Source organism: Oreochromis aureus, linkage group 7, assembly GCF_013358895.1.
Source record: "Oreochromis aureus strain Israel breed Guangdong linkage group 7, ZZ_aureus, whole genome shotgun sequence".
NCBI lineage: Eukaryota > Metazoa > Chordata > Actinopteri > Cichliformes > Cichlidae > Oreochromis > Oreochromis aureus.
Genome location: NC_052948.1, coordinates 5,813,850 through 5,826,815, shown reverse-complemented (window position 1 = coordinate 5,826,815; position 12,966 = coordinate 5,813,850). Strand labels below are relative to the sequence as shown.

At 42.6% G+C, this 12,966-nt stretch overlaps 1 protein-coding gene across 1 annotated transcript in view; it reads right to left on the bottom strand.

Moving 5' to 3' along the window:
* abtb2b (ankyrin repeat and BTB (POZ) domain containing 2b) overlaps positions 1 to 11,176 on the bottom strand; it is a 39,516-nt gene extending 28,340 nt beyond the window's left edge. The window contains exon 1 of the mRNA XM_039615427.1: positions 10,285 to 11,176. Within this exon, the coding sequence (XP_039471361.1) occupies positions 10,285 to 11,176 (892 nt within the window). The remainder of the gene's footprint in view (positions 1 to 10,284) is intronic.
* Between the last annotated feature and the right edge of the window lie 1,790 nt (positions 11,177 to 12,966).

Here is a 12,966-nt window from a genome sequence, read left to right as displayed (position 1 = left end):
TGATACCCAGAGAATGCTAAATATATTTAAAATAAGACCTCTTGGGTGCGTTTTCATGTGAACATAATTATGCTTTCCCCAGTCATCCTCTCTGGGCAGTAGGAGTCTGCAGGAGTGTGCGATACAGATTTGCGTGGGAAGTCTCTGGCTGACCTTTGGCCAGGGGTACTTGGCAAAACAGAACTAGAGATGACTGCTGAGACAGCCAAAAGAAAGAAAAAGAAGGCAAAACAGGGAGGAAAAGGGTTTGGAAGGTAGAAGACGAGGAGGAGTGTTTCCTTAATTTTGGTTTTACACTGTGGTGACACAGAAACCATCTTGCAGAAATGCAAATGAACTCATACATAACAAAGATAGCCACAGAAAAAAAAGCCAGAGAGTGTTAAATGGAAAGTTGCATGCAGAAATGTATGAGCCAGGGCATGAATAGCACTTGACCTGTCAGCTAACTGCTGACCTCACTACTCTGTAGCTACTAACACAAGTTGGCCAGAGGGTAATTATGGGCTTCAGAGTAGCAGTCCACAAGAGCCAAGAACCACTAGGCAGGTTCATCTGTGATTTTTTTCCCCTCTGTGCTTGTCCCTTATGCCTGCTTTTCTCTGCTCACTGTGCAATTCACTACTTTTGAGTAGTTGAGTTTTCGAGTGTTTCCTCAGTATGGACATGTTAAATTATTTTAAAACACACATTCATAACTCTTCTCTTTTCCTGTCTGCTGGCAAATTGTACCGGAATCAAAGCCCAATACAAATCTATCATTCAATCACTGTCTCACACACACAAAACACTATGTCACTGGTTTCCTTGTAATTTGATGATGAAGACTCTCGCAGTAACGCAGAGTAGCAAGCCTGACTGATAAGAATAAAGAGAAGGAGGGGGGACATGGAAGGAGAGAAAGATGGAGCCTTTGGGAAGCTTCCAGGGGTCAAAACAAGCAGAAGCTTAACTCAAGTTTTTCTTTCCCAGCATGGCGCTGGAGATTATAGCTATCCATTCAGATATGATGGATGTAAAGAATATCTGTTTTCTTTTCCACTTTTCTTTCCTGAAAAGCAACAGACATCACACAGACATCCCAATGAGGTTCAGAAGTACTTGCTATCACAACTCCATTCAGAAAACAAATAAACCCGCTCCATGCTGATAGTGTAGATTCCTTTCTATCTGTGTCTGCCCATTTGCTACTTATCAGACTGTGCCTGTATCTAGTGTTTTTGATTTTTTTGTCTAAGTGTGCAAGTGTGTTCTGTGTGAGTTATCTTTGTATTTTCAGACAGCAAGATAGAGCCACAATGTTATCAGAGTCAAAGAAGCACCAAGACTTCTCCTTCCTCAGTCTTCACATTTGGGCTTCCCTCTCAGGCTGCTGTCGTTTGTACATTCTCCCTCGTTCCCCTGACATCAGACTGCCTGGACTGTGGAGCCTGCCTGCAGACCTCATGTCAAAACAAAGTCTTTCAGCAAAGCAAATTAAGGCAGTTATGTTGAAATGCTTGGATGGCACCACCTGAAAGAGTAAAAGCTGTTCTTTTTGGCTGGGGCTCAGCTAACTGGCTGGGTGTTGGCGTTGCAATATTTATGACTTGCTAACCCTCGGGCTGACTCCCTCCCCACTGCAAGCCTTAAACTTGCAACACATATGCCCCCTGCATCTCCATCATGCAGACAGACACACCCTTTCTTAGCACCTGACTGGAGTACTGAAAGGCTCCTTCTGTGGTGGAGGCATTTCCTGCCAGGCTATAGACAAGTATGTAATTGCTCGGACATTTGTCTAATGGAAAGTCATTTTGACCAGCTCCACAACCTTTTTTTTTTTACCTCTGTTAACTGGGTAGGTTTTAGATTTTAACTTATTTGAGGATGAACTTTTGAGAATTTCTTTATAAGACTTATTAACAGAAGCACCACAAGGCTATATGCAGTGCGTGGTCTAATATCTAATGCAAAGCATGTGGAAAGAAGAATGGGCTATAATTAGTCACACTTGTATTTACAGGCCACGCCGGTGGAAGAAATGTCTAATCCTAACACGTTTAAAAATCCCATTGGGCTCATGGAGAGTTAAACCAAATTAGGTTTGGTGAGCTGATGAACGTGTTGGCATTGGGGCTGTTTTCTGAGGCTGTAATTTGCTCCTAGAAGTCTAAAAGAGGGGAAAATATTGAGTACTTTAGTTTAACTCATGCTCTGTTTAACTCCTGTCTGACTCACTTCCTCTACAGCCTCTCCATCCATATTCAAAAGCAATACAAACTCAAGATCACTGACGATACTAATAGACCAATGTGAATTGGTCTATTAGTATCTAGAGTGCAGAATTAATCAATGCCAAAAAACAAATGAAAAGAACAATTGAAAAAATAAAACTGGATCACTGTCCACCCTTCTTCTTAAGCCCTTAGCTATTAGATTTTTTTTTTAAAGTTACATTTCTCTGAACACGTTCAACAAAGCATCCTTTCACTGGTATAAAATTCCTACCACATAACACGCTTTCTCCTCCACAGCTCAGATTATATCAGTCCTGGAGAGGAAATAGTGCTGGTGTCCAGCACTGTCTGTGACCCAGCAGTGACACACAGATGGCCAACACAACACAGAAACACAGAGAGCAGATGTGGCTAAAAACACAGAGACCATCAATTCGCAGAACACATCCAGTCACACACACACTTCCATGGACATGGGCCCACATATGTACACAGTTAAATACAGATGTAGCCCAAATAAGCAGGATCGTGCCCAAGGGACAAATCCAGTGCAGACACATTGTAACACAAACAGAGTGTTAGGTCAGAATTTTCTTAGTGCAACAGCAATAGCATTTAAGCCCTATAAACACAACAGAGACAGAAACCTATGTATAATAGCTAACATTTTCAAAGGAAATGCATGGTGATTATGTATAACTAGGAGTCTTTAAAGTCTGGAACTTGGGAACCAGGCTAATCTGATGATGTCCCCACAAACTCTGTCCTCAGCGTTAAACCTAACCTTTCATGTCCAAAAACATACCTTTTAAATCAAAGTGTATGTCAGATATTCTTAAAGTCATACTTTTATTTCATCAAATGCATTTCATTGTTGGCTTTTCCTAATAGTAGACGTCCTCTTTTGGTTACCTATGAGATTTGATCTGTTTATTTCAGTTTCAGGAAGGAGTACACATGTGGTGGATGTGCTGTACAGATCTTATCGATAGAAAGAGGCTTAAGTCTGGAGCAGAGGGTGTCCTGTCTTGACAGAGTCTGCTTTCCTGTGCCCACATGTGTACTCCATATGGCTCCTTCCCTGCACTAACCACAAGGGAATTCCAGGAAACCTAACTGTACATGGTTTTGGTCTAAATGTGCTGTGTGCTGCTTTGGCTTTTTTAATCACCACATATCCATGTGGATGACCATGACCCAACAGGTGACGTTTTTAGATGGCACTGCTGGTTAGAAGGTTTCAGATGCAGAAAAAAAAAAGAAATAAAAAGAAATACAGCAGCAGGATTGGATAGAGACAAATAACACAAATCAGCTGACAAAGACTACAATCTCTGCCAGAAAAGGCTGGAATATGACTACCTGATATGCTGTTACAGAGGTAAAAAAAAAAAAAAAAAAAAGTAAATAAATAAATGACCAGATTTGATAGGCCATACCAAGAGAAACATTTCAAATGAAGCCAAAGCAGTCTGCAAATCAGCACAACTTGGGAAAGGGTTGATATATCCTGTGATGTGGGCAAAATCTGTTGAGCTTCAGAGTTTATATACGTGTTGTTGTTGATGGAGCTGCAGGCTCAACATGCAAACAAACACATTCCAGTGTCTGGTGAAGAAAGATTAGACAGTTCAGGGAAGGGAAGAGTAATCAAGTAGTATCCTTACTTACGATGGCAATGATAATCAACTGCCATACTCTGCATCCATTTGTGTCACTGGTCACGGGCATTTCGAGAAAATTTTAAAAAGCAAAACTCCTCTTTGGGCATTCAGATAACTGCATCTTCTTGAATTCAGTGAAACAGAAGTAGACAGCCTCCACTCATCACTGTGTTTTAATGCCTTTGTTAGCTGTCACTCTGTCAGCCCTTAATCAACCATGTTGACAGATAAGGCTAACTCAGGACAGCACACAGTCCCAGTATCCACATACACAGATACACACTGCAGTCCATCTTAAAAGCACAGATACCATCAGAATCGGACTAGAGAGAGTCAGAAATGGATGAGAGTGCACGACATCAAAGCAGAGACAAGCACAAGAAATGTCAAAGGCTGCGATGACCTACTTATGGCATGTATGCACAACAACTCCTTTAACCTGTCAAAATGGGCACCATGCTCACTGAGCCTGACACACTTACCAAAAAGCTTGTCATAAATGCTGTTCTTGCGTTGTGCTTGCTTTTTATTTTCCATTGCTTCCATCCTATTCTCTCTATCCAACTTCTCCCTCTGGAAAATTGGCTCGTTGTTCAGGGGGTTAGAGAAACTACTCCCATCGTTAATGCAAACTATGAACCAATGCTCAACCTGCGAGTGATGTACTGTGAGTTGGGCTTTGGTTTGTCACTGTGAGGAAGAAGCTGGTATGTAGAGTATGACAGCTTTTTCTATCCATGCAATGGCAACTATTAAGCTAGCATACTTGTACCATTTTGTTTGTCTTTTTTGTACTGTTAACTACACTGATGGGAACAGTGACACAAAGACAACAAACTGCAATAAACAGTGTATTTGGATCCCGAAGGACTAAGGTGAAATACTCTACTTGTGTAAATTTGCAAATACTCATGTGTACAGTAGAGTATGCGCATATGTAAATGAATATCAGTATGAACTCAAGTGTGACTATAGATCTGTGTGCACAACGGTGAGGCTACCAACAACTGTGTTTGCTTTTCCAGTGCAATATATCTGAGATTTGCAGTCTCCACACACTGCTTCTCTGACTCTGGTGGACAAAGAGGTCACTGACAGAGTCACAAAAAGCTCCCTCTTTCAGCTTGTTTACAAAAACAACAGTTTAGACTTTAAAGGAAAGAAGAAAAAAAATACTTTCCAAGCTCGGCTGAAGAACATCCAAAAGAAGCTGTGCCCTCATTCAGCACTGGCTGGAGTGATCACAGTCTTTACTTTGGCTCCCAGGCTGCATGTACACACTGGAGCAATCCTGCAGACAGACTAACTCTTCCTCAGCTGCAGACATTTGGATTGAATCTACCTGGCTAAATCAGGTCGACTCCAAAAGATTTCACCAGAGAACGCAGCACAGAGTAATTAAATCCAATCCCTGCTCACAAAAATGTGTTACCACTTAAACTGCACACTTCCCGATCCTTCTCCATGCAGTCCTCCCATCTGATCTATTTGTGTGTAATTAAAACATTACAACCCAATCACCCACAAAATGGTTCTATATTGACTACAATGGCTGGCTTTAGTTTTGCTGGGGGATACAAGCTGCAGAAAGGGTGCATTCCAGCTAATGCCTATTAGCAATTACAACTATGATGACTGGCACTGATTTTTTCAGAGTAAGGAGCAGGAAAGCTGATTATTTTAGTAGGGGTTTGTGGTTTGACACAGATTTATGGAGTTATTCAGAGTTTACTCTTTGGGATATCTGTGAATGGAATCAATGTTTAAAAGCAAAGCAGAACTGATCTGCACTGGCCCAGAAACAACCAAATAAAGGATTGAATGAAATATAAATAAGAGTTTGTGTGCAAAAAACAAACAAACAAACAAAAAGACAAAAAAAGCAAAAGAAACATAAGCACAGAAAGGCTACTGTAGTATAACATCCTCAAAGGTTTCAGAAATTGGTGACCTTCTGGCTCACATCCAATCATAAATGTACATCAACAGTGGTTTTCTGATGACATGCAAATCTACACTGAACACAAAACAAACAAACAAAAAAGTGGTAAAGTGCAGTATCAGGAAATACTACTCAATGATCTCTAAAGATATCAAGTTAGGTGGTGCTTTGTGTCAATGTAACATCCATGTGAACATGATTTCTAAGCTGAGCCCTGCCTACAGTGTCACACTCTCGGGTTAGGGTTAGGCAATTAAGTCACACTGTTTTAACTGTTTACCATTCAGTGATGAAGCATTTACACTTAAACGCCGAAGTATAAATGGTGTCATACAACCGCTATGCTGCAGAAACACGGGCAGGAGTATAAATAAAGCTTGTGTCAGCACTTACGCCGAGATGATGCAATGCACTGTTATTCCTCTTAGATATTGCTGACATTCAGGCAATGCTCCAAGATGCCTGGTTAAAGATTCCAACCATTTGCCAGCCTGTCATCCTGATTCCCTCATTAGCTTCCTGGGCTGTAATCCCAGCCCTATGGACAGAGGAATGTGACTCTCCCATTGCACATTTTTCAGTGTAAACAGGTCAAAGAAGTTGTATAAACATATAACTTCCCCAGTTTGCTGACAGAATAATGGCTCAATTGCTAATTTCCAATATTGAGATTAGAACTCTGAATCTAGACACAAAGGAACAATTGCTTTCAACTTTGCAATCACTATTTGTATGTCGCTTGGCCTCTTTCCCATGAATATCTGCCATGCCCATCTCTTTGGTTCCACCCCCTTCAGCGATTTACTGTAAACAGTGTTAAAAAACTGACTCATGCTGCTGTAATATAATAGGAGGTACATTGCCAGAAGGCAAAATAATGTTAATACAGTTTTATTAAAAGAGAGAGGAGTTATACCTGAGGTGGTTCACAATATGAACTCCAAGATTATTGTTTGACTTTATTTTCAATAATTTAACAGACACAATTACCTGCATGAGAGTATAGGAAGTCAGTGATAGTTTCCTGGTTCTGTGCTATTGGCTATTTAATAGTCAGACAAATCATGTGTGCCGTCATATCTGTGAAAGCATCATTCATGGTTTGCCAACAAGGGTCAGTATCCGCAAAGCTAAGTATAAGAAACCACAGAGGAGTACAGTGAAACACAGCACTCTAAAGGGTTACTGTTTTTACAGTTGGGACAACACAAGCAACCACTGCAATCAGTGACACTGACCATTAGCGTGAATGCAGCCTGGTACATGCAATCACAAATAAAGCTTTAACACAAAAACACGAGAGTTTAGTGAAGCATTAACCCCATCTACTAAAGCTTTAACACTTAGTTTTGTTGGCCCTTCTAACAAATGTCTGCCGGCAGTTTTCAAACAGGTCACATAAATTAATCTGTGTTGATATTTAGGGAAAACAGGTTTGTTGTTAATGCTTGTCTCCAACATACCCAACACTCTTGTGAGCCTTTAATATTATTAACATTTTTACTTTTTTCTCCCAAGACTCAGTTTGATCCTCACCAGATTTGTGCAACAGGGGAATGTATTTTCAGAGTGCTGGTTTCTCCATCTGTGTGACCACAGCACTGGGCTCCTCTCCCTGCATCTCTCTGCCCACTGTTCCCACGCCTCTTTATGGGCTAAATACATATTTAGGGAAACACTGAGTAGCAAATCATATGCTCTGACAGTACACCCCAAACCCAATACTAGCAGTCTTTTTTACTACCTTCATAGATTTAAAGAAATAAGGGAGAAGAAAAAAAAATATTGTTAGTACTGGACTAAGTTTATCTATCTATGTACGATATTTTGAGCATGAAAGCTCTCTTTCACGGAGCCCCTGCTTCAGACCATACAAGTATTCACATTCAAGTTTTAGAACAGCAACCCAAATATCAAACTACTGCCCAGTGCAAACTGTGAATGGGGCTGGTGATTGAATTTAAAGTCATGCCCCAAAATAAATGACCCTCTAGTCAACTGTTTGTAAATCTAACTACTGGACTGTTGTTACAAGCCCCGTGAGAAAGCAACTATAAAGTCTGAGAAAAGCGGAAAAAAAAGTCCTCCAAACACTTGAATGACGCTCACTTGGAAATTGTCCTGTTAGCCAGACCAAAGCTTAACACACATCTGTGTGCTAGACATAAAGATCAATGATTTCATAGCCACTTCTACTGTCCATTAGTAAAGCTTCTACTCTGCACTTTAACATGCTCCACTGTACTGTCAATACAAATTATACCAGGAAGTGCTTGCTCACGCCATTTCCTTGTGAGGAGAAATAAATGACAAATGGATTCTTCTGTATAGTCACATTGTGTATAGCGTTCAACCAGTGCAGTAGATCCATTTATATGCAAGCAAAGAAGACTAAATTGGTTTCAGGGTCTGTGTACATGTGAATGTGCTCGGGTGAGTCTGTGCAAGTGTAATGAATAAGATCCTGGCACATCACAACCGGGTTTCTCTAATGCACTCCCTGTAGACCAGAAGAAATAAACAGATAAAGATGAAGTGGATGTGGATGTGAACGCAATGGCAAAAAAAAGGGAGAAAGAGGGAGAGAGAGAGCCAAAAGTTAGACTAAGCATGAGAGGGCAAGAGGAAAGGAGGGAGGGAGGGAGTTTTCAGTTTTGTTATTGGAGCCGTACAAGTCATTTCTAACTTAAAGAGTTCCAGATGTGGGTCAGCCTCTGAGAAAGAGGCAGAAAGATGAAGTGAGAGCAAGTGAGAGGGAGGAGTTTTAATAGAATGTGCCATGCCATTCTATATGATCAATAATCTACCCTCCCATACTGGTTTGTAAGAAGGAAATGGATATTTGTTTGGGTGGTAGGCAAAAGACGGGATGTCGCTCAGCAGTAGGGGGTTGCCGTTTAGGGTGTGGGGTGTCAGGTGGAAAGATGGTAGAGGGGTATGTGGCTTCCATATCCCAGATTTAGCCCTATAAAAAGCTAGGGTGGTCAGAATAATAGTCTGTTGTTATTATATGCACACACACACACACACCACACGATGGTCTTTCTCAAGACCAGTGACTAAACTCACCAAAATAGGCCAAACCTAAGCTAAAGACATCTGGTGAAGTAATGTGACAAAAGCTGCTTTTTAACTTTTTTATGAAATAGCACCCCAATTCAAATGTAAAACCAAACAACAGGCCTGTCTAGTGTACAGCAATGTACTGTTTATAGCACTTGCAGGCTTAAATGGAGCAGATATATGATGAAGCCACTGGAAGCTGTACAGACTTTAAAAAGGAAGGTAGGAGTTAATATGTGAGTGCATGCATGTGGGAAAGTACCATCTATTACAAGCTCATTGATCTCAGATCAGAAGTTGGCCGTGTTACATTAGCGTCTTCTCCACATGCACGGCACACTTGCACATCCCAACTCTGAGCCACATACTTGCATTTAATATTGACTATCTATAGTTATTTTTTCTTTCTCCCTCTCTCTCTGAGTTGTGTATATTGTTCCTTGGTGCGTGTGTGTGTGTGTGTATGCATCCTCAGCATTTGCTTTGACTCCCTCTGTGTTTGACTAAGCTGCACGATCACACAACAAAAGGCCATTGTGCTGCAGTAAAAAAGCTCTGCTCCAGGGAGCTGGTAGTGGGCCACAAACAAAGGCTAGTTACACTGTCCCAACACAAGCTCATGCATCAACTCAACACTGGGCTGCCAAAACAGTCATGGAAAGAGCATTGCGAGTGTACTAGGGCTCAGCAGAGAAGGCGGAGAAAGAGACTTGATTCAGAAGGGATGTGAGGGTGGAGGAAACAAATGGGCAGGGAGCAGGATGCACAGCTGTAGCTGGAGGAGAGAGGAGGGAGAGATGTAAGATACAGTATGCAGGGATGGTGGTGGGTGAAAGAGATCTGTCTACCAGGAGCACAGGATGAGGAAATGGAAGAAAGGGAGGATTTTAAAGGAGTGTGGCCAACACAGCGAGAGGCTGAGAGGTGAAGTCAGCGCAAACAGAGAGCTATGTCAACAGACAAGCCTCCTGCCTAGACTCTGAAGGCTCTCTGCACTCCAAACCACAACAGTAGAACACCAGAGTGACATGTGAGGACTCAATCTCGCTGGCTGAGTCTTTTTTCTCAGCAATTTGTTTTTTTGTGACTTTGGTTGAACAGAAAATGCCTTCTTTGCCCACATTAGAGGCAATTTTCTTACTCTGACAAGTCAAATTGGCAACAAATACATCAAATTCTCACGCACTAAAAGCTGCTGTTGTAACCAGCACCAGACCACAATTAACCTTTTTCCACACATGGACTCGGAGGGAGTGGAAAGTTGTGATCAACACTCAGGAAGACGAATATGTGATACAAAAAATAGTATGCAACAAAACATTCACTGAAGGTCCCCACTCTATGCTATGCACTGTGTTAACTTAAATGCACTTTTATATACATCATTTATATTTACCATTAGCGTTCTTCCCGCAGATGAGGTGCTCATAGTGTTGCAGGACTCCCCACAGCTCCGCGTCATTGTTGACCACCCCCTCCATGGCCTCTGCACTCACCGTGGTGCACCCTGACGCCAAATCAGGCCCTGAATGACCCCTCTCGGCCATCAGCACCCGGGCACCTATCTCCTCCACCAAAGCTTCCATGCATGCAGTTAGGCATATGGCCGCATACTCGTGGATGCGCACGGAGATGCGGGTGTCCACCATCCAGCGGAAGAAGCGTCCCACAGAGAAGGAGAGGCCGCAGCGGGCGGACTTGCCTTTCCTCAATAGTTCACCGGCACTCATGCTGTACAAGGAGATGGCCTTAACTGTAGCCGAGACGCAGTAGTCGGCGAGGGCCCAGCTGAGCACCAACTTCATGGCACTCTGCACTTCGAAGCGTGTGCAGCGGCAGTGCATGACGCTGAGACGCTGAGCCTCTCTGGAAATGCGGATCAGAGCCCTGCGGAGAAGGGTGGACAGCCGCCTCACAGCCTCCGGTGAGAACACAGGTGTAGTCCCCCATTTCATGCTCCCACTCTCGGCCACTTTACGCAGTATTTTGGCCACCTCCTCCTCAGTCCATGGAAACTCTTCCAGTTCAGGTAAGCGTGGACACTTGGAGAAGATGTCCTCTGGGTCTTCTGGAAGGACAGTATTAACCGTGTCCCAGCTGTTGTTTCTGCTATTCATGGAGCCGGAGTAGTACCACCAGTTCCCCCGGTGAGGGGCCGTCATGAATGCCTGGGAGTTTGACTTTGAGGAGGACAGGCTGAGGGATTTGCAAGAGTCCCCCGCCCCGTAGCCCGAGTCCAGAGTTAGGTCCTCCAGGGTTTTCATGTGGGCATTGCTCAAGCCAGCCATTGTCGTCCAACGGCCTTCACAGAGACCTTCTGGAAGAGAGGCGAACCTCCTCAGCGGCTTACCTGCAAAGTCAGAGAAGCAGCTGACGAAACTCCCTGGCGAGCTGGACAAACTGGTTACACAGCGCAACACTTGTCAGACATGCTGTGGAGTTCAGCGTGGGACGGCGAAATACTACAACTCCTTCAGCAGACAAAGTCCCAATAGTTAGAAAGAGTAGACTGAATCAAAACTCTCTCTATTTCATTTACAAAAAGGACAGCCAGGATGATTCAAGTCGCACCCGGCTCACCTTCCCCTGATCTCACCGGGATTTAAACTTTCCTCCGGTAACCTGTCTTTTAAGAGATGAAAACAGTCCTCCCGCGATTTCAATACAGCCAGAGTCGAGTTTACTTATAAAATAGCTCCATGTAGCCGCTCAACAGACGGAAAGTCTTTGTTTTTTGCGTAGATAATTGTGGAAAAGTTCGAACATATATCTCTGCTCTCCTCTCACAGCTCGTCGTCACGTACAGTGTACCGGAGAGACTCGGCTGCAGATGTGCGAGAGGAGGGAGTGCTGCTGAATGACAACACGGAAGCAGCTCAAACACCAATCAGAAGACGCCCGACTCTCACGTCAGCCAATCAGAGCACACTTAAAAGCTTTCCTAAGTTGGAAAACAAAAGTAAACTGAATTTCCCCTGAAAGAGGGAAACCGTAACATGTGTATGACCTACTACTGCATTGGCCCATTATCCAACTATCATAAAATGTTTCTAATATTTTGTGAGAACATTATTTTATAAATATTATTTTGTCAAAAACGAGAGCTCAAAAATACTATTAAATATGATTAAACTATTAAATACCAATTATTGTAACAGTAACAGATACATGGCACATCATCCGGTCCCTAGTTAGTTCTTCACGTTCACTCAGGAGTAGATGGCTTGTTCACTGCATATTAGTCAACTGCACTGTAAGAGAAACAGATACTCTGAGCACCTAGCAATGGTCTAAGACTTATACCATTTGAGGTGGAATAAAGTTTACTTTAACTGTACGAGGTTTAGGGTTTTCCCCAAAAACTGCATTTTAAAGCTTATTTGGAAGAGGAAGGAAGGCAGAAATACTGCAACAGCTCGAATAATGAGAGATTTTGTACTGGTTAACTAGTCCTGCACTGTATATTCTGCTCATTCAGCAGAACTAATAAAAAATAGGCCTGTGACTACCTGCTTCTCATTAGTCTGCGCTCACATAGGCAGGGTGTGTCTCGATTACATAAGGGGTTTAAAGCACAAGACTCACTCTACGTACCTGCTGGACCGCAACAGTGGCTGCAATAAATGTTATCTTGTATATACAGACCCACATGTTACAGGACATATCGTCTGTGTGCTTGAAGTGGAAAAACCCAGTCCTGATATGCACACGCACTCATATCATGCTGTCTGTATTAGTCAGTCATAGAAACTGAAAAGGGAGTTAACATTAAAGTACATGTAAACTCCCCAATTTCTTGCTGTTAGTCAGAGCTTGTCTAAAGCAGAAGACACACGGGACACAGGAGAGGAGATCACAAAGGGTCAAAGCTTGCCTCATCCAGACCTTGTTTAGCTGTGGTGTGGACAGCGCTTACCTCATGGTCTAGAGAGGAAAGCCACAACCGTGTCAGTGATTAAATGTCAGTTCTGCTGGGAATTTTTTAATGTTAGCGTCATGATGTTTCACTTCTCACATATCACTCATATGTGATCACATATCACACTGTGCACACATATGATATGTGATCACAATGTGA